Raw genomic sequence first — 22,636 nt, forward strand, 5'->3', positions numbered from 1 at the left:
GGTTGAGGGTTCTGGGACTGTACTCGATGGAGTTTAGAAGGATGAGGGGGGATCTTGTTGAAACTTACAGAATACTGAGAAGCCTAGATAGAGCAGACGTGGAGAGGATGTTTCCACTAGTAGGAGAAACTAGAACCCGAGGGCACAGCCACAGACTGAAGGGAAGATCCTTTAAAACGGAGATGAAGAGGAATTTCTTCAGGCAGAGAGTGGTTAATCTGTGGAACTCATTGCCAACTCACTGGATGTCTTTATTACTCACTCTGTTTGCTTCTGTTAGAGGATCCTCCAGAACTTGGGCGGCTTGTCTGTTGAGGACCAGATTGGGAAAACTGAGGGGCAATTGGTGGAGTTTTGATCTTTCGTGGGCTAGTAGAAACATCTGGAGTCCTAGGAATCTTGGGTCTACTGTCAAATGCAATTTCAAAATCATTTTGCCTACAGGAGCAGAAAGAATAGAATGAAAGATAATTGATAGCACATCTCATTAAAGTTCAAGGTTAAGTAGCACCTAAGCATTAAACCACATTGTAATTTTCACGACTCATAGCTAATTTTCCACCACTGTAAGTGGACCATTAAACAACTGGATCTCAACTGAATGGTCTGCAGACCTTGCTTCCTCTTTGCATTAAGTGGACAAAAAAATTATCAGAGTAAAGGGGAAGAAGATAAAATGGAAGGAAGAGAATGCATCTATAAATCTGGGGCGAAATTCTCCGACCCCCTGCCGGTTGGCGGGCCCCCCCGCTCGATTCTCTGGCGGATGGGCCGAAGTCCCGCCGCTAAAATGCCTGTCCCGCCGGCGTAAATTAGACCACCTACCTTATCGGCGGGACAAGGCGGCGCGGGTAGGCTCCGGGGTCCTGGGGAGGGCGCGGGGCGATCTGGCCCCAGGGGGTGCCCCCACGGTGGCCTGCCCCGCGATCGGGGCCCGCGGGCGGGCCTGTGTCGTGGGGGCACTCTTTCCCTTCCGCCTCCGCCATGGCGGAGGCGGAAGAGAGTCCCTCCACTGCGCATGCGCGGGAATGCTGTCAGCGGCCGCTGATGCTCCCGCGCATGCGCCGCCCGGAGATGTCATTTCCGCGCCAGCTGGCGGGGCACCAAAGGCCTTTTCCGCCAGCTGGCAGGGTGGAAATTCCTCCGGCGCCGGCCTAGCCCCTCAATGTTGGGGCTCGGCCCCCAAAGATGCGGAGCATTCCACACCTTTGGGGCGGCGCGATGCCCATCTGATTTGCGCCATTTTGGGCGCCAGTCGGCGGATATCGCACCGTTTCCGGAGAATTTCGTCCCTGATTACCACTTCTGCTGAACACTTTCATCATCTATACCACATCCATGCAAAGATAGAAATGAGAAAGGGGAAGGCTCACCTGGTTTACTTCCTGTTAATTTAAATGGAAGGAAAATGTAATGGGTCATGTTTGGCCATGAAATTGTTTCATCTACCCTCCAGATATGTTTCTTTCTTGTCTGCCCAAGCAATGCTCAATTCCACCTGGTAAAAATGAAAAGCTGCCCTGCCTAGTTCACAGTAGTGGGCTGTAGATCATTAACCTTTAAGCTGTTCAGAAATTCAATAAGATATACTTTGCTGTAAAAGGATGCCTGAAAGTAACATGGACGCATGATTCTCCTGAACTGCGACCAAGTGCTCCCACCAGTGGGAAAATCAGAGTGATTCTGCTGGTGCTAACATGCCATTCATTGACACTTGGAAAAACATTTTGCCCACATCGCCTTTACCGTGCCATTCAATGGTTCACTGGGCTGCGCACTGTAATTGCGAGGGGCTGGACCTAATGTCTCTGACAGGTCCCACAACTCTGAAATAACTGCTGCAGCACCTGCAACCCCCCCCCCCCCCCCCCTCGGATTGCTGGCAGGGCACATCCCTCCCCACCCTATTTGCAGGCAAGGCCCAACCCCTGCTCCTCAGAAGCCCCCTTCAGACTTCCCTTCCACCATTCCTCCCCTTCAGAATCACACCGTCAATCCCCCTTCATGCCCCGCCTCTAGGCAGTGCCAAATTGGCACCTTGCAATCTGAGGGGTGGCAAGGTGGTAAATACCCTCATGACAATTGCTGCCAGGGCCCTTCATATGAGGTGGGGATCAGGTTGGCTTGTGCTGAGCTGGAGGGGTTGAGATCAGGGGTCTTCCTTGGAATGGGGCTCCTTTGGCTGCTCTCCCCATCTGCAGGCATGAAACAGTCACTGAGTATGTAAAAAGTATCCCACCTAACTTGTGAATGATGTGCCCTACCTGCCAATAACATGCAAAATTGCTCTAATGAGCTACGTGCATGGTCCCGCCGGGTCGGGGCAGGAAGCTCTGCTGGGACATCGCGATGGCCGATGGGGCGGGCATGGAGAATCCGGTCACGAATCTCGATTTTGCCTCGACACGGGATTCATAGAAACATAGAAAATAGACGCAGGCGGAGGCCATTCAGCCCTTTGAGCCTGCTCCACTTCATTATAATCATGGCTGATCATCAAGTTCAATTCCCTGATTACGCCTACCCCCATATCCCTTGATCCCTTTAGCCCCAAGAGCTATATCTAATTCCTTCTTGAAATTGCACAACTTTTTGGCCTCAACTACTTTCTGTGGTAGCGAATTGCACAGATTCACCGCTCTCTAGGTGAAGACATTTCTCCTCACCTCAGTCCTAAAAGGTTTATCCCTTATCCTCAAACTATGACCCGTAGCACCATCGGGAACATTTTTTCTGAATCTACCCTGTCTAATCCTGTTAGCATTTTGTAAGTTTCTATGAGATCCTGTCTCACTCTGCTAGACTCCAATGAATATAATCCTAAAAGACTTTTGGCTGGAATTTCCGATTTTGCAGCTATGTCCGGAGGAAGCGTCTGGTGTTACGACCAAAATGTTGGCGGGGCCCCCACACCGATGCTCCGTCCGGTGGGGGATAGAAGTCGCGCCACGTAAAGCCCCCGTCTTTACCTGCAGATACGGACGCAGAATGGCTGGGTTCGTGGCCGTGCAATTCCGACGTAGGCAATCGGAGAATCCCCCCATTTGTCTCACCTCATATGAATGTCTCGCCATCCCAGGAATCAGTCTGGTAAACCTCCTCTGTACTCCCTCCATAGCAAGAACATCCTTCCTCATGTAGCCACCTGAGTTGGCCAAGTCCCGATTTAAAATGGAGAACAGCAAAGGCCGAAGGGAAATTCAGCCAACACAGGCAGAAACCAGCAGGTGCTAGTTTACTGTGTATTAAACTCTGCAAAAGCCCAGACAGCATCGATACAAGCAGCCATCTGCATAATAATGTAGCAGCCATCTACATACTAATAAGCAATCCCCGGGAACAATCGCAACATTTGGGACAAACAAAGCTAAGCCAGACTCCCCGGTGCCAGCAGGAGCCAACACAAAAGAGGTTAATGGACACCTCAAGACCGCCCATCGATCAGGGAACCGCTCCAGTATTGGAGAAATCAAACCAAGCAATTGGAACAAAGTCCAAATCATCTGGAACCAGGTACAGGGTCCGCCCCGAAAGGCGGGAAGCCCCTGGGGACTATAAAGTAAAGCCCCCAAGTTCAAATCGTTCTTCTTGACAGGGTCACTCAGCAACGCGAACCAACCCTTGAGAGTGAACTGTCCAAGCTGCCGTATCACTGAAGTAAGTCTCATGTCGACGCTCGCGACGAGATAGGCGCTCCTAGCTACCAATCCGTACCAACTTCGAATCCCGCAGTTTCAGAACCCAAACGAAAGGCCATTTGTTCCCCTGACCTGCTGGGCCAGTCCGAAGCTAAGTATAGGCCTATTAGTTGTAGAAGTAGCTTAGACGTAGAATTTGTGCATGAGTAGCGATTACTGTGTATAATAAATGTGCTTTGATTTGAATCTTACTAACTGAGTTATTGATCATTACTTGAACTTGAACCTCGTGGCGGTATCATAAAGATACCTGGCGACTTGAGAGCAAAGGTTATAAAACAGAGCCAATTGAACCAACCAAAAGTTAGCAACACTCATATCAGGACACCAAAACAGCACACAATATTCCAGGGGCGCGATTCTCTGAAATGGAGTCTAAGTGCCGACGCGGAGTGAAAACCGGAGTGTTTCACTCCGGCGTCGGAGCTCGCTCCCTGCCCCCTATTCTCCCGCCCCCGGGGGGGCTAGGAGCGTAATTTACGCGCGCTGGGCCTTGACGCCGTGTAAAAAGCGGCGCCGCGTAAATGACGCAGCCGGCGCCGCGTAAAGGACGTCACCCGCATATGCGTGGGTTGGCCGGCGCCAACCCGCGCATGCGCGGTTGCCGTCCTCCCCGAGGCGGCCCCGCAAGAAGATGGCGGATGGATCTTGCGGGGCGGCAGAGGGAAGGAGGTCCTCCTTTAGAGAGGCTGGCAAGCCGATCAGTGGGTACCGATCGCGGGCCAGACCCCATCGGAGGCCCCCCCCCCGGTGCAGGAACCCCCAGGAACCCCCTTCCCCCCCCCCCACAGGCCGCCCCCCCAGCATTCCCGCGCAGTTCCCGCCAGCCGTGACCAGGTGTGGACGGCGCCAGCGGGAACCTGTCGTGTTGGGGCGGCCGCTCGGCCCATTCGGGCCGGAGAATCGCCGCTCGCCGTTTGCAAACGGCGATCCTCCGAGCGGCCAGGCGTGATTCTCGACGCGCTGGTTTGGGGGGGGGTTGGAGAATCGCTTGCGGGTGTCGGGGCAGCATGGCGGGACTTGCGCGGCGTCACGGCCATTCTCCCACCCGGCGTGGGGGGGGGGGAGAATTCCACCCCATGTGTGGCCTCACCAATGCCCTGTACAATTGCAGTAAAACATCTCTATTCCTATACTCAAATCCTCCCGCTATGAAGGCCAACACACCATTTGCCTTCTTTACTGCCTGCTGTACCTATGTGCTTACTTTCAGTGACTGATGCCCGAGGGCACCAAGGTCTTGCTGAGTTTCCACCTCTCTCAATTTACACCCATTCAAATAATAATCTGCCTTCCTATTTGTGCTACTGATAATCTGCCTTCCCACTTCTGCTACCAAAGCTGGCAAGGTGTAAATATTCTGCTTTCAGCGGGCTGAGCTGGAGATCCACCCAATGGTGTTCAGCACATATTGTTAAAATACAATCAAGTGAAATGATTAATGTCTTCCAGAGGAATCCGGTGAAATTAGCAATGATTTGTAATTATTTTAAGCACGTCTTGAGAAAATGTTCATCACGATTTTTCTTGTAGAGTACAATTTGTGGATTTTAGTATTAGCAGTTTCCTCACCTGATAGATTGTTTATTCAATCTGTCAAAAGATCTGGTACCTAATGAACTTGTAGCTGCTGTAAGATACCGCTCAAAATCACCAACTGGAGAACCCAACCGTGATGTATTGCGGTCAGAATCTGTGGAGAAAAAAACACAAGAACAGTTTCATCGAAAATGATTAAACTCGAGAATTACTGAAAAAAACTTTGAAGGTTTTAATCTTGCCTTTGTTCGACAAAATATTATTTTCAGCAATACTCAATACCAAATGGCAAAAAATTATTCATTTGAATAGTTTAGTCTTTGTAAAATTTTGGGAATCTTAATTGTGAAATTCCATTTATGTATGAAGGGAAATTCAGAGAAAAGCAAAATGAATGATTTAACAGTCTAGTGAACGTATTGTTTCCCGTGCTTTTGAGAAGACATAAATATCATGGGTGTAATGCAGCTCATGAAGACTGAATGAGGGTGGTCACAATGTTGGATTGAAAGTCTGGAATTCTGATTGGCTGTCTTGCAGTGATGGTGAGAAATTTCACAGAATCTTATTGTTTCGGAGTTTAGCTTTCAATCACTCATTGTTTACTGAGACTGAGAAAGAGACACTGGTTTAGCATCTCATCCAATACTCCCTGATTCCTGTTCTCAGGACTCAGCAATGAGTCCAATTGTGTCGATCATCTTCACAATGCTGGCCTGAATTTTCTTATTTGGGGACATGGTCAAGAATTTTACTGAATTTCTGGATAATTTGGTTGTGAGAGATGAGGGCCAAAATCTTCCGCTCTCCATATGGGCGGCACGGTAGCACAGTGGTTAGCACTGTTGCTTCACAGCACCAGGGACCCGGGTTCGATTCCTGGCTTGGGTCACTGTCTGTGCAGAGTCTGCACGTTCTCCCTGTGTCTGCGATGATTTCCTCCGGACGCTCCGGTTTCTTCCCACAAGTCCCGAAAGAGATGCTTGTTAGGTGAATTGGGCATTCTGAATTCTCCCTCAATGTACCCGAACAGGCGCCGGAGTGTGGTGACTAGGGGATTTTCACAGTAACTTCATTGCAGTATTGGGCGGCATGGTGGCGCAGTGGTTAGCACTGCAGCCTCACAGCACTGAGGATCTGGGTTCAATCCCAGCCCTGGGTCACTGTCCATGTGGAGTTTGCACATTCTCCCTGTGTCTGCCTGGGTCTTATCCCCACAACCCAAAGATGTGCTGAGTAGATGGATTGGCCACTCTAAATTGTCCCTCAATTGGAAACAAGAAAGAAAGTGGGTACTCAAAATTTATTTTTAAAAAATTTCATTGCAGTGTTAACGTAAGCCTACTTGTGACAGACGTGCACAAGTCATGACACATGGGCATACATGAGAATTGCCTGGGAAGTTCAAACTTCCGATGGTCAATTCCCTGCTGCTCAGGACCCTGCGTGTGTCTAACTCGGAGCTAGAGACGGAGATTTGGGACTCTATTCTGGCAGCTGGAGTTAAATGACAGATGCTAGAAGTAGCGCTGGGTTGGGAAAATCTTTGTTGGCAGCAGCAATGACCAGAAGATTTGGGCTGAGGTCTTGTGTGTGCCAGGTAATTGCACAAGACTGGAAACAGACGTGTTGCACCGTGGCAGCAGGCTTGCTACTGTGGGCGAGGGCGGGGGAGAAAGGAGGAAGAAGGAACCACTGCACAATCTGAAGAGAATGACATCTTTGAGAATTGTTTTTATGGAGCGCATACAACTCCAACATCACTAAACGTCTTTGGATGATTCCAAGTAGGACTCCCTCTACAGACAGGTGAATGTTCGACAATCTAAGATGGTTGGCTTCGGATCAGTGTTCAATGAAGGGAAGTGTCGTTAAATACAGCAAAATCCATGTTTCCCTCAGTTAAATTTAATTTCCATACATCTGCCCGCATGCAGCTACCCATCCACACAAACTAGGAAATGGTGGGGTGAGAGGAGGAATAGGGATGTGATAGAACAAGCCCATGAATAGATTGATGCTCCATCAGCTTGTGGGGAGATGCAGTTGAGAACTTTAGCCCACACTATGTTTGTTAAAATATTGGCTCGGATATTCTGAGGAGCGGCTATCCTTGTTGGGGGATGTTTTATTCAAACTTTTGTCTACCTTAACACTGCGCCACATTTCCCGCTGAGGCTTCCAAACTTGGCTTTCCTAGAAATGTACAGCACAGTGACCCTCAAAGATCTCCATTGCAGCAGCTGTATAGTCTGTGAAAAGCCACACCATGCCCTCTTTTTATGGCACTAGATGCCATGTAGTATGTTTAAAGGACTAGTGTGAGTGTTAGTGAATTGGTGAATGGATGAAGGTTAGTAATTGGGTGAATGGGTAGGGTGGTAGGTAGGTGTTTAGGGTGAGTGAGGTGGTAAGTCGGTAGATGAGATGTCAGGTGAGGCAGCTGGGCAGTGTGTCTGGTTGGCAGGTGGAATGTGTTACATTTTAATGCTAGAATTGTCAATAACTTTTCAAAGATGAATCAATGCACATGTAGGCATAGAGGTGATTTATCGTCACAGCTTTAATTTATTTGAATTCAGCGACCAAACTAAGTAATAGCGCGGATTCTGCAATTCCATAATGCACTGGTTTGCAAAGTACAGCAAGCTAAACAGGAAATAGTATATAACTGGTAGGATGGTTGGTGGGCAAGGTGGCAGGTGGATGAAGTGGCAGGTGGGTAGGGCAACAAGTGACTAGGATGGTCAGTCATTTGGTTATGGTGGAAGGTGGGTAGGTGGTTGGTGCATACGGCAGCAGATGGGAAAGGCGGCACCTGCATAGGACAACAAGTAGGTAGGGCAACAAGTGGGTAGGGTGGCCGGTCGTTATATTATGGTGGCAGGTGGCTAGGGTGGCCGGTGGGTAGAGCAGCAGGTATGTAGGTGGCAGGTGGTGCAGCAGCTGAGGTAGTGGTTGAATTGGCACTGTGGGTCCGGAGGTAGTGGGATTGGGTGAGGATGGGTAGTCAGATCAGGTTGTGGGGTTGGTGTGGTCGGCAGGCGGGTCTGGGTGAGTGACTGGGGTGAGGTCAATTCTGTAGTTACCAAGGAGAAAGACTAGGTTTGTTCTGTCTAATATTTCCTGGGCAACTATCCAGGTAAGTACATCAGAGCTGTTCAACGTCTCTGACTCTTTTGTGGAGCCATGATGTGGAGATGCCGGCGTTGGACTGGGGTGAGCACAGTACGAAGTCTTACAACACCAGGTTAAAGTCCAACAGGTTTGTTTCGATGTCACTAGCTTTCGGAGCGCTGCTCCTTCCTTAGGTGAATCACCTGATTCACCTGAGGAAGGAGCAGCGCTCCGAAAGCTAGTGACATCGAAACAAACCTGTTGGACTTTAACCTGGTGTTGTAAGACTTTGTCCTGTCTTTTGTGGAGAGCAGGGAATATTCCCATTGTAATCCCGGGCAATTTCCAATGATCTGGAAACTGTAAGACCTCGGCCAATATTGTACAATGTACTTATTATGTTTTATACTTTAATAAATGCTTCAACCAGCACATTGCTGAAAGACATTGCTGAAAAGTGTTGTAAAATATGTATGGACAAGTTCCAGTTAATAGAAATCAATATATCATTTGGTATGAAGTAATAAACATTCCCTTAGTTTCTTGGAATTTTTCAACTATCCATATAGATTTTAACTTACCAGCAGGAGAAGCACCAAACTCGGAAAAACTTGTTCTGCTCCCACTTCGAGTAGGTGGCCGAGTGCTCGGCTGTGAATACAGGTTGCTCTCTGTGCTGGGGCTTCTACTTTCGTTTTTACTTAGAGCAGTTCCTAACCTATAAATCACATAGAAAATGAAATCTTGATACATTCTGTGAGGCCAAATACATTTTAGTAACAAAACGAGTAAAAGACTGTGAGACTGTGTCTGTGTAAAAGACTGAGTAAAAGACTACTCAATAAGAACATTTTTAGAAACTCAAGAGTAATGCAAATTACATAGTTCTTCCATTCATAAATAGTTAAGATGCTACACATTTTGTAACGAGTTTTACTTAATTATTTAAAAAAAATGTTTTTATTCAGGTTTTTCATTTTATACAATACAACATAAATGATTTGTAGCCCTGGTAGTTTACAAAAGCCTAATTTTGGAAATGACCCCCAAGTCCCAACCCCTTAACCACTCCCACCCTGACCCCCGTCCCTTTTTTAAAAGATCTTATTTAAAAATATTTTTCTTGAATTTTTACATCTGTACATTATACAATAGGTGAGCAAGACAGTTCGTATTTATAATTCAATGTTCCCTTTTCAATGGCCTTCACCCCCCCCCCCCCCCCAACCTTGCCCCCCTCACCCTTTTTTGTTATCCAGGCTCCATCTTGAGCCCTTTCTTCCATCGTGGAGGCTGTAGGCCCTCTTTTGTTTTGGAATTGTCACTGTTGCCCCTCAGGCTTTGCTGGGAGGCCCTGTCCTGATGTTTCCCTGGGTTCCTCCCTTGCTGCCCCCCTTCCCCCTTGTTCCTATCTGCTCTGTGTGGTTCTTTCTACCCTCACGGCCCACTCCTCCTCCCTTCCAAACCACTATTGGTCTCAAACAGGTCTTGGAACAGGCTGATGAATAGCCCCTACGCTTTGTGGAAGCCCTCGCCGGGGATGATGTATTTGATCTTCTCCAGATGAAGAAATTCCGACAGGTCTGCCAGCCAGTCCACAGCTGTTGGTGGTGCTGCTGATCGCCAGCCGAGCAGAATTCTCCGGCATGCGATTAAGGAAGCAAAAGCAAGGGCATCGGCCCTTTTGCTCATATGTAGTTCTGGCTGGTCTGATACCCCGAAGACTGCCACTCGTGGGCACGGCTCCACTCTTACCCCCACATCGACTCGCTGTCCAGAACCCGACAAGTCTGGGGCAGGTCCAGAACATGTGGGCGTGGTTGGCAGGGCCTCCCTGGCACCGTTCACATTTCTCCTCCACCTACAGGAAGAACCTGTTCATTCAGGTAATTATTTTCTTTCTTAAGATTTTCTGTCTTCTCTTTCTTTGGTTTGCTTTTCTTTTTTTTTCCTTCACAAACAGGTAGCTTTAAATTGGGTACTTCACCATTTATTGTTTCAGTCATTGTTTGAAATGATATTATTTTCTCAATACTCGGTAAATAAAATGCATCACTGAAAAGGCTGAAATTATTTGTTCGGTACCTGATGTGACTCTTCAATTCACATAAACAATAAATAATAATCTACACTGCGATGTTTCACTTCACCGGCATCCCATGGCCATGCAAACCCAAATTGCTAGGTACTAAGAGTAAAATTAAAACTGTCACAAGAATAATTTGTGTTTTGCATTACAAATTATAATGCTCTGGATCGAAAGATTTCCACCAAATAACCTGATCATTAAAGAAAACAAAATATGAGTTCTTTTAACACTTGCTTTGGAAATTCAGAATACTTACGATGTATGACCCACTCTGTGTATGCTAGGTGTAACTGGTCGTCGGAGAGGTTCATCAACACTTTCATTCAAAAGTGGCACTGGCTTCCTCCTGCCCTTTATTGTGTTTGTCATTATCTGTCAAGCAATAGAAAGCTTGTTGTAAAATTGTCTGAAAGTGCACATTTTTCACATTATTTCATTATGATAACTAGCAAGGCTCATGACATGTGTTTGGAAGGAAATATACACAACGTTGCTCAGTTCCAAAAACAGCCAAGAGGACATCCATATTTACCTGGTTATTGAAAGCTTGTTCAATGATTTGCACATTTAAAACATGGGATGCATTGCACCAAAATATTTTAATCATCAGCGTTAAATTTTCTCAACAATGCCCTTGAATTATTTCTGATTGAATATTTCAGATATAAATTCAAAAAAGGTTCCCAATGGGGTGCATCTGTAAATTAATATGAATACCAGTTGTTGGAGTTAATCAGCTAGTTACTTTTACAACACAGGGTAGCTTGCCAAAATAATTAAAGTTGCGAAGGAAAATCTTGACCAAAAGGCACAGAAGAGCTTTCTATTCCTTTGCCACACTTTTATATAATCTCTTATAACTTAATATATTTATGCATTGGAATTTACATTTTTCTCATCAATGTGGGCCAAAAAAACGACTATTACAATTTCAGTGCTTCTGGGCTCGATCTCACGGCTGCGCCGGGCGCGAATCCGAATGAGCCGGTTAGATCGCGGGAGAGTCCGAAATCGGGAATATGCCAGGCGGCGATCGGTTTCAGATCTAACCAACCCGCTACAGTTGGCAAAATTCGAATCCCGTCGTGGCGAGAAATTAATAATCACCAATTAAGGCTAATCTCCAGCCCATTAACGGGAAGGACCCCCTATCTAATGGCTTCCCGTGATCTAACTGGTTCCTCAGCAAACACCCTTTAGTACAGCTATTTAAAAATGTGATAGACGCGCTTCCACTGAAGAGGGCGGAAAGGAGTTTTCGGGACCTAGGGATCCAGGTGGCCAGGAGCTGGGGGGCCCTACACAAGCTCAACTTGACGAGGCTGGTGGAGCAGATGGAGGAGGAGTTTAAAAGGTGGGATATGCTGCCACTCTCCCTGGCGGGTAGGGTACAGTCGGTGAGGATGATGGTGCTCCCGAGGTTCCTTTTTATATTCCAATGCCTCCCCATCCTGATCCCTAAGGTCTTTTTTAAGTGGGTCAGCAGGAGCATCATAGGGTTTGTATGGGCGAAAAAGACCCCGAGGGTGAGAAGGGTGTTTCTGGAATGGAGCAGGGACAGATAAGGGCTGGCGTTGCCTAATCTGTGTGGGTACTACTGGGCTGCCAATGTGGCGATGATACGCAAGTGGGTAATGGAGGGGGAGGGGGCGGCGTGGAGGAGGCTGGAGATGGCGTCCTTTGTGGGCACGAGCCTGAGAGCGCTGGTGACGGCATCGCTGCCGCTCCCGCCGACTGGGTACACCACGAGTCCAGTGGTGGCGGCGACCCTCAAAATTTGGGGGCAGTGGAGACGTCACAGGGGGGAGGCAGAGGCTTCGGTGTGGTCCCCAATCCGAGAGAACCATCGGTTTGTCCCGGGGAGAATGGATGGGGGGTTCCTGAGCTGGCACAGGGCAGGTATTAGAAGGATGGGGAACCTGTTTATAGATGGGACGTTTGCGAGCCTTGGGGCGTTGGAGGAAAAATTTGGGCTCCCCCCTGGAAATGCCTTCAGGTACATGCAGGTAAGGGCGTTTGTAAGACGGCAGGTGAGGGAAGTTCCGCTGCTGCCAGCACGCAGGATCCAGGATAGGGTGCTCTCGGGGGTGTGGGTTGGAGAAGGGAAGGTCTCGGCGATCTACCAGGAGATGCAGGAGGAGGAGGAGGCCTCGGTGGAGGAGCCGAAAGGTAAATGGGAGGAGGAGCTGGGGGAGGAGATAGACGAGGGTACGTGGGCGGACGCCAAGGGTAGGGTAAATTCTTCCTCCTCTTGCGCCAGGCTTAGCCTGATACAATTTAAGGTTCTGCACAGAGCGCACATGACGGGGGCAAGGCTGAGTCTGTTATTTGGAGTGGAGGACAGGTGTGTGAGGTGTTCGGGGAGCCCAGCAAATCATGCCCACAAGTTCTGGGCGTGCCCAGCGCTGGATGGGTTCTGGCTGGGTGTTGCGAGGACGGCGTCTAAGGTGGTAAACACCCGGGTTAAGCCGAGTTGAGGGGCTCGCACTATTTGGGGCATCGGACGAGCCGGGAGTGCAGGAGGCGAAAGAGGCCGGTATTCTGGCCTTTGCGTCCCTGGTAGCCTGGTGGAGGATTCTGCTACAGTGGAAGGATGTGAGGTCCCCAAGCGTGGAAGCCTGGATCAGCGACATGGCAGGGTTCATTAAATTGGAGAGGGTAAAATTTGCCTTAAGAGGATCTGTGCAAGGGTTCTTTAGGCGGTGGCAACCGTTCCTAGACTTTCTAGCGGAGCATTAGGTGGTCAGCTGCAGCAGCAACCCAGGGGGGGTACTTTGAGTTGACTACTGTGTTTATTATTGTCTAATGTGGGGCTTGTATATTGGGGGAATACGTGACATAGCTATAAGATGTTTATTTATGTGTTCTTTGTTTTTTCTTATTTGTTGAAAGTATGTAAAAATTTTGAATAAAAAAATATATTTTTTTAAAATCTGAAGCTAGTGAAATAGCTGCTGTGGGGATTGGAGGAGAGGTGGGTAGCCATCTTGGAAAGCGGGCAGTGAGCTCGGGGCCCAGTGTTTGCGGGAGGGGGGGGGGGAACAGGCCTGGTCAGGGGGGTTGATCACCATTGGGCGTGGGGGGGGGGGGTTCACCCCTAGCTGGAGGTAGTGCGAGGGACTCAGCACCGACGGCCCCGACATGATATGCCACCCCCCCACCCGCCCCCTCTCCCCACACCCCGCAGGGGCAACTTCAGTTTCTGCCTCTCTGTCCCACCAAACACCCCCGGGACAGACCCCTATCTGTGGTAATGTGGTGAAAGTCATCTTAACCTCCTCCGACCGTGGCGGCCTTGGTCTGCGCAGGTGAAGGTTATCGCTAACAGGTAATTGGCAATGTTGGTAATTTAAAAAAAATAAAAACATTTAGAGTACCCAATTATTTTTTCCAATTAAGGGGCAATTTAGCGTGGCCAATCCACCTAGCCTGCACATCTTTGGGTTGTGGGAGTGAAACCCACGCAGACACGGGGAGAATGTGCAAACTCGACACGGACAGTGACCCAGGGCCGGGATTCGAACCCGGGTCCTCAGCGCCGTAGGCAGCAATGCTGACCACTGTGCCACCATGCTGCCCGCAATGTTGGTAATTTGAGCACTTCACAGCTCTCAAGTGGATTCCCATGGGTAGATGTGCCGTTTTGCAAGTGAGTGCTACTGCCTAGCATCCCGATCGCACTGTGAGACCTGGACACTGGCGGCTGCACTACCGCAGGAACCGCAGCCAATAATTGAAAACCCAAGAACTGGCCGGTGCACTGAGGATACCCCCGCGACCAGAGGATGGATGTGTGGATCGGGAGCTGGTGAACCCGAGCCCGGTCCCAGTACCGTTCCCGGTGGGGGTCTGGGGTCGGATGTCCAGGGGACCCAGCTGCGGCCTGATGCGCGTTCCAGGGTGGGGTCCCACAGCACAAGCTGCTCATGGATTAGCACCTTGAAAGATGGCAAGGAATGTATGAGTGGGGGAGGCTTAGAGGGTACTGGAGAAGGTGGCAGCAGCAGCCAGACACTGGAGAAGGTGGCAGCAGCAGCGTCGACAGAGGCTTGGGACAGCAGCCCATGTGCATGGGCCCATCCCACACCCTGAAGACCCGGCCACCCATCCGGTTAATTCCAGGGCTCAACGGGGACCTGTGTGGCATATCCCGACAAACAGCCCACAAGTGCATCTGTGAAGTCACGGAATACCTGTTTATCTGTACAGCTGACTGTATTAACTTTGACCTGGACCAAGCCCATCAAGATGCCCAGGCAGCAGGATTCCCTGCCATTGTTGCGTTGCCCTAGGTCCAGGGGGTAATAGATGGCACACAAGTTGTCTTGGGGGCACTGGATGATCCGGGATCAGACTGGGACCCAGCTGGGTCCTGGGATCCAGCAGACAACCGACTGCAGACCCCCTGGATGTTCCTGCCTCCACCTGAGTGCATCAGCAACCATGTGGTGCTGCGCTGGAGGAGGGTGGGGAAGATAGCTGTGACCCCTCGATGGTGGCATCCTCTGGGGTGTTCACTTAGATGGCTGGAGGGGGGCGGATGGCCTGGCACCTGCGGGAGAATGGACATGTAGTCAGTGGGAGGGAAGGACCACTATGTCTAGCATGAACAACTCCCCTGTGGTAGATCATCTGGGTGGGGGCCGATGGATACACAGATACACACCTCTGCGGCGCAGGCCAAGTTCGATGTCAGTGCCCGCTCTTTCTGTCCTCAGTCACCCCAGTGACCTCCAGGGCCCTTTCCTCATAGTGGGTGAGGACTCTGATGTCTGGCATTCCGCTGCCCATCTGGGCCCTTTTCCCTCTGTTCTGAGACAACTTCTGCTGCGAGGGCATCGTGAGCCGCAATTATTAACCTCTTTACATAGCACAGTGAGCAAGTATCTTGACGTTGAGCCATACAGACCAGAAGCTCCGGGATACAATCTTTGGTTTCTGCGGAGTCATTCAATTCTTGCTGTGGTTGTGGGGTAGGGGAAAACAGATGTGTCCACTTGTTGTTACCATGCCCTGGATGGAAGATGTGGGAGGGAGGGGCAGAACCAAGCAAGGCTCTCAATACTGATCACTAGTTTTTCAAAGTTTTTCTTAACAGATGAGTGATGATGGGAGTTGGCCCATGGCAAGTGGTTACAGACCTCTGTGCAACTCTACATTCTTCATGATAGCCACAATATAGACTGGGGTTACTCACAATCCAACAGAGGGTGATTGATTCCAAAGTTGGTACCTAGTAATGACTTTGCCCTGATTTACAACCCTGAACAGTGCACCCCTTTTATTCAATAAATGGAGTCAAGATTACTCTTCTGGACTCTGCTGGGTCATATCCATCGATAGCCACCCACCAGAGCCATGCACTGTTCCCGCCAACCTCCCATGTACAGCCTAACGTCCACCCTAACTTCCTCGAAAGTGCAACCACATGCTGGAAATTCTCAAAAGCTAATTTTCTTTGCTCAGACAGGCTGCTCAATGAATAACTATTACAATCCAAAAGGATAAGGAGGGTTAGTGTTGCGACATTATCTATAAAACTGCAAAATCCACATTTCCTAATGGCAATTGCCTCACCTACTCTGCGCTTGAACAAAGCCTGCACTGCAACATTGAAGCTGTCGCACTATTCTGGTGACTCGGTCTTTGGACAGACTGTACGTGATGTGTTGAAATGACCAAAATGGGAGGCCACAGCAACCTTCAATCCATCAGTCTTCAACTGTGTGCCGAGTGATATGAAACCAGGTATGACAGGCCCTTTGTCAGCATACACGCTGAAAATTTGAAGAAGCTTGGTTCACAGATTTGTAATTGGCTCTCACTTTTATTCACTCTTGTTATCCTTGATGGCTGAATTTCAGCAGCGTGGTTGGTACCAAGCTAAGACTATCGAAGTGTACTTAAGTTGGACAAGGATCCACAGTCAGTCAGAGCTGCTGACCAATCTTCCTCGAGTATTTACTAAATGATGCTTGAGGTGTGGTCTGTCTGTATACATATTCAGCAATTAATGTTCTACCCAGGTGGTGAAGAGCATAACTGGAACCAATCTTTACACATTTTTAAATGCTTTTACTTATGGATATACATGTTTTTTTTAAAAAACAACATTTTATTAAAGCATTTATGATTTTATAACAGCAATTACAAATGTAAACATAACTCAATAAATAATTCCCCCCCCCCCCCCCCCCCCCCCCTCCCCAACCATCCCACCCAAGCCAACAACCATACCCAGCCTGCATGGCTTACGCACACAGTTTCCCAGTCCCTTCTCCTCCACTCTCTGATATTGTCTAATCTAAACTAAACTAAACTATCTCCCCCTACTCCCTTCATTCCATAACCCCCCCCCTTATTGTATCTGCTAACAGTTTAATTTCCCCCAAAGAAGACGATAAACGGCTGCCATCTCCGGACGAACCCCAACGTTAGTCCTCTTAGGGCAAACTTGATTTACTCAAGCCTGAGAACCCGGCCATGTCGCAAACCCATATCCCTGATTTTGGGGGTTCTGAGTCCCTCCATGCCAATAAGATCCGTCTCCGGGCTACCAAGGAGACAAAGGCCAAAACGTCAGCCTCTCTCGCCCCCTGGACTCCCGGGTCTTCCGACACTCCAAAAATCGCCACCTCTGGACTCAATGCCACCCTTGTCTTTAAAACCATGGACATGACATTGGCAAAACCCTGCCAGAATCCCCTAAGCTTCGGACATGTCCAAAACATGTGGACATGGTTTGTGGACCTGCCCGCACACCACCCACACCTGTCCTCCACCCCTTCACAAAACCTGCCCATTCGGACCACCGTCAAATGTGCCCGGTGAGCCACCTTGAATTGTATCAGGCTGAGTCTGGCACATGATGAGGATGCGTTGACTCTACTCAGGGCATCCTCTCACATACCCACCTCAAGTTCCTTGCCCAAATCATCCTCGCATTTACGCTTTACCTCCCCTATCTGGGTTCCCTCCCACTCCATAAGCTCTTTAAAAATTTCCGAGACCTTCCCCACCCCCACTCCGTTGTTGAAACTACCTTATCCTGTATCCCCTGACTCCGTACCTGCAAATAACGAAATCCATTCTCTCCCGGCAGATCAAACTCCTCCTCCAAATCCTCCAAACAAGAAAAGCTCCCATCAATAAACAGGTCCCCCAGCCTCTCAATCCCTGCTCTCTGCCACTTCTGAAACCCCCATCCAACCTCCCCGGCAATAACCGATGGTTCCCACAAATTGGAGCCCATACCAACGCTCCCTCCACTCCCATATGCTTCCGCCACTGCCCCCAAACCCTCAGAGCTGCCACCACCACATGGGGCCTGTGGAGTACCGAGTCGGCGAGAACGGCAGAGGTGCCGTTACCAGTGCCCCTAAGCTTGTGCCCCTACATGATGCCGCCTCCACCCGCCCCCATACTGACCCCTTCCCCACTACCCACTTTCTGATCATGGCTATATTTGCCGCCCAGTAGTAATTCCTAAAGTTCGGTAAGGCCAGTCCTCCCCTCCTGGACCCTCCCCAACAGTACCTTCCTTACTCGTGAGGTTTTACCTGCCCATACAAACCGAGAGATCACTGCATTGACCCACTTATCAAAAAGCTTTTGGGATAAAAATATGGAGACACTGGAAAATAAACAAAGATCTCGGGAGAACCGTCACCTTTATGGTCTGTACCCTTCCCGCCAGTGCCCTCCTTCATTTGCTCAACCAACTGGGCCAGATTTAATTTACGTAACTCCTCCCATCCCCGTGTCACCTGAATTCCCAAGTATCGAAAACTCCCTCCCACCACTTTAAACAGTATCTCCCCCAATCTATTCTCTTGCCCCCTCGCCTGGGCCACAAAGACCTCACTTTTACCCATATTCAATTTATACCCCAAGAACCGGCCTAATTCTCAAAGGATCCGCATAATCTTTCCCATCCCCCCTAATGGGTCAGAAATATACAGGAGTAGGTTGTCCGCCTATAATGAGATCCTGTGCTTCACCCCACCCTGGACTAACCCCTTCCAGTCCTTTGATGCTCTCAGCGCTAATGCCAACGGCTCTATAGCCAAGGCAAACAGCAATGGAGAGAGTGGACATCCCTGCCGCGTCCCACAGTACAGTCTAAAATAATCCGAGCACACTTGGTTCGTCCGCACACTGGCCGCCGGTGCCTGGTACAGCAACCGGACCCAGTCTACAAAGCCCTGCCCAAACCCAAACTGCCCAGGTCCTCCCACTAATAATCCCTCTCCACCCGGTCGAAGGCCTTTTCCTCATCCATAGCGACCACTACTTCCACTTACCTGCCCTCGGCGGGCATCATGATAACATTCAGGAGCCTTCTAACGTTGGCATTAACTGCCTTACTTTGACAAATCCCATTTGGTCCTCCCCTATCACCCCTGGAACACAATCCTCTATTCTCGAGGTCAAAACCTTGGCCAGTAATTTGGCATCTACATTCAGTAGGGAGACTGGCCTGTATGACCCACATTGTTCTAGATCCTTCTCTCGTTTCAGAATCAGGGAGATCGAAGCCTATGACATTGTTGGGGGAAGGACACCTCGCTCCCTAGCCTCATTAAACGACCTAACCAGCAAAGGCCCAAGTACCCCAGAAAACATCTTATAGAATTCCACTGGGTAACTGTCTGGCCCGGGGCCTTGTCCGACTGCATAGCCTCCAATCTCTCCACTACTTCAAAGAGTGCGATTGGGGCTCCCAGACCCTCCACCAACCCTTCCGCCACCCTCGGAAACTGCAGACCTTCCAAAAACTGCCTCATCCCCTCCGCCCCGGCTGGGGGATCCGACGCGTACAACCTACTATAAAATTCCCTGAACCCCCGTTCACCCCCGCTGGGTCGAAGATCATGTAACCCTCTCTAACCTTCACTCTTCCTAGCTCCCTAGCTGCCTCCCATTTGCTGAGCGGGTGTGTTAACATCCTGCTGGCCTTCTCCCCATACTCATACACCGCCCCTGTCGCCTTCCTCAACTGCCCTATAGGCGTTCCCTATAGATAGCAGACCAAACTCCATCTGTAACTTCTGCTGCCCCTTCAACAAACCCGCTCCGGGGCCTCCGGGTAGCTCCTGTCCACCTGGAGAATCTCCCTAACCAGCCTGTCTATTTCCGCCCGTTCCACCTTCTCTCTGTGAGCCCGTAGCAAAATAAACTCTCCCCTAACTACTGCCGTCAACGCCTCCCATATCGTTGCTGCCGAAACCTCCCCTGCGTCATTTATCTCTACGTAGTTCTAGATGGCCTCCCTCATCCGCACATACCTCCTCATCTGCCAACAGTCCTACATCTAATCTCCAGCCGTGAGGCTGCAGGGCTAACCCACTGCGCCACCGTGCTGCCCTTCAGGCAAAAGTATTGAGAGACTGAATGGAATTACCAATTGAACTGGAAGTTGAGTTACTGCTCCCAGTGTGTTTATCTGGGTGTTTCCCAGTGCCGGGGGCAACCCTGTTATTAAATGGGATTCTTCTCTTTTTTCAGTCCAACGGCCCCGCCGAGACCACACTTACCTTCATTTTAAAAAGTCGCCCCGATCTCCTCAACGTCCCAATTTACCGATTAGGGAGTCCTCGAGTTCCCCTCACCCCACCTCATAAGGGCAGGGCACCCCTGGGCCTGATCTCCGCCATGTGCAAGATGCGACCTGGGAACCTTGACACTGCCAGCCTTACAGCATAGCAGCACCCTTGCCGTGCCACTTGGGCACCCTGGCTAAGATCGCTTGGACTAGACTGAGGCGGGTCCTGAGTTGTCGCCCCATGAGCTGGTGCGATCCCCATCGTGGCAAGCGGCGTTGTGCGCTACCTAAAAAGGAAACGCACCAATTGCGTCTCCCAGGACCCTGTGGGCGTCGTTTACATTGCCCAGTTAAAGGATTGGACCGCCCTTTTGGCCAACCCGCTTGACAGCAGGTGGTAAGGGGCAGTAGGTATCTTCCAGATGCCATTTGCAGCCAGAAACGATGCAAACTCCTGGCTGATGAATACCATTCCGTTGTCAGATATCAGAACTCCGGGCAACATGTGTGCGTTGAAGATGCCCCGTAGTCTGTCCACAGTGGCTCATGTGATTGCAGTGGGAACCTGGTGTACTTCCAGCCACTTAGAGTGGGCGCCCACAAGCAGGACGAACGTGGCCCCCTGAAGCGGACTGGCAAAAGCTATGTGGACCAGTGACCACGGTTTCCAGGACCACTCCCAGGGGTGCACCGGGGCTGCCGCCGAGGTTTTTTGGATTCTCTTGGCATGCAGCACAGTTGTGTGCCACTTCCTCGTTCACAAGAGTCTAATCAGGGCCACCGAATATAACTGCGGGCCAGCATTTTCATTTTGACCACCCCTGGAAATGCGTTGTGCAGGTCGTCCAATAAGACACGGAAACGTGCTCGGGCACGACCATCCGCGTCCCCCACAAGAGGATGCTGTCTTCGACACTCCATAGCACCTCCCCATTGCACACCAGATTACATTTGGCCATAACATCCACCAGAAAATCTAATCATGTGGACCCTGACTCCATATCGCTTTTAGGTAATACAAAATCTATACTGGTTAAACAAAAACCATTCCAAATCCATCTACTCCCAAAAGCATGTAAAGGTGACTCTTTGAATTTCAGTGCAAGTTTATTACATGTTTCGCAATTGATGATGCAGTGAATAAAAGTGGAGGAAGTAGAAACTTGGCGAGATTGCCCAATTACTGACATGACCTTCAACCAAGGCAGCTATTTTATGGAAATCGTGCCCCAGTCATTATGTCCTGAATCCCACCTTTGTTAAATAGCGAGGAGCAAAACTATATTTGCTTTTACTAACTTGACAACCTGTACCGTTGATATTTCACAATCATCTTCAATATTCAACTAACATTGCCTCCAAATGTTTGTTAATGAACACCTACCCCTAGATATTCAGCTGTCAGTAGTTTTTCTCCTGATATCTCTCCAGGCTGAGGTTTTAATATTTCAGCCTTGTCCAGGTCAGCTTCCATTGCATCCTGATCATCCTGTTATTGAGATTTTAATAAATTACTAAAGCAAATAAACATATTATACCTAAATAAACCAGGTTACTTATATTTTCTTACTTCTGTACTTTTATACCAGTCGGAAGCTGTGCAGCTTTTAAAAGGTTAAATGGCGTTTAATATTGTAAGTGCCAATGTATATCTATCCCATTATCCAGAACGAATGATTGCAAACAGACAAAAACAAAAATAGACGCAGCACTTGGAGGATTTGTCCACTCAAAAATAGGAAATCTTTTGAAAATGTCTTTCAAGATTAACATTAATTATGAGGACAAGTTTAGACGGACCAGTCAAACTTGCAATTACATCATTGTAAAAAGACAGTTAAAAACATTGTACTCTTCAGGGGGAAAGTTAGCTTAGTTGGCTGGATGGCTGGTTCATGAGGTTGAGCGATGCCAACAGCGGGATTCAATTCCCGTACCGGCTGAGGTTATTCATGAAGGCCCACCTTCTCAACCTCGTCCGAGGTGTGGTGAGCCTTAGGTTAAATCACCGCCAGTGTGCTCTCAAAGGAAACAGCAGCCTATGATCCTCTGGAACTATCACTCCTCAGACGAGAGAAATGGTCCAAATGACAGAATCCTGAGTTGACTGATAATATTAACTACAAAATTCAGTGCACGTTGGTGATTATTGAATTCGCTAGGTCTGTACTGGTTACAGCTGCTAGTATCATAGATATAAGCCAACTTCGATGTAATTGGCAGGGAAAAATAATTCTAGATGTCTCTTCTAGCCGTGAACATCTTCCTTGGTCTAAGAAGGATAACACTCCAACAGAAGCTTTTCAAAGGTCACACACACATTATCAAAAAGGACATCCAGGGCTGTAGAAATATGTTGTATATGAATACTTGAGAAAAAATAATGTGAACAAACCTTTTACTTTTACCAACTTCTAGAAGAAATGATACTTACTTCATCATCATCTTCTTCCTCTTCATCATCAGAATCTGATTCTTCAAACACCTCCTCTGTCAGATGTGCAATCAAAAATTATAGCCATGTCATTTTGAAACACTGAAATGAATAGACTGCCAATTCACAGAAACTTTGAAAGTTAATTAGGAACATTTTACATTTGGTGTTTAATACAGCTAAGTCATAAAATATGTGCTATGCATTTTTTTAAG

The 22,636-nt window shown here is 48.9% G+C and overlaps 1 protein-coding gene across 5 annotated transcripts in view; it reads right to left on the minus strand.

Moving 5' to 3' along the window:
* The window catches only part of armc9 (armadillo repeat containing 9), a 211,316-nt gene that overhangs the window by 25,458 nt on the left and 163,222 nt on the right, over window positions 1-22,636 (minus strand). For 4 of the 5 annotated variants that reach the window (XM_072474271.1, XM_072474272.1, XM_072474269.1 and 1 more), the window contains 6 exons: window positions 22,422-22,477; window positions 21,372-21,476; window positions 10,700-10,815; window positions 8,936-9,072; window positions 5,271-5,391; window positions 263-438 (listed from right to left, as the gene is read on the minus strand). In XM_072474271.1, coding sequence (XP_072330372.1) covers window positions 263-438; window positions 5,271-5,391; window positions 8,936-9,072; window positions 10,700-10,815; window positions 21,372-21,476; window positions 22,422-22,477 — 711 coding nt within the window. The remainder of the gene's footprint in view (window positions 1-262; window positions 439-5,270; window positions 5,392-8,935; window positions 9,073-10,699; window positions 10,816-21,371; window positions 21,477-22,421; window positions 22,478-22,636) is intronic. The other variant, XM_072474273.1, reaches the window with a different exon arrangement.

The sequence above is a fragment of the Scyliorhinus torazame genome, chromosome 14 (genome assembly GCF_047496885.1).
Source record: "Scyliorhinus torazame isolate Kashiwa2021f chromosome 14, sScyTor2.1, whole genome shotgun sequence".
Lineage (NCBI taxonomy): Eukaryota > Metazoa > Chordata > Chondrichthyes > Carcharhiniformes > Scyliorhinidae > Scyliorhinus > Scyliorhinus torazame.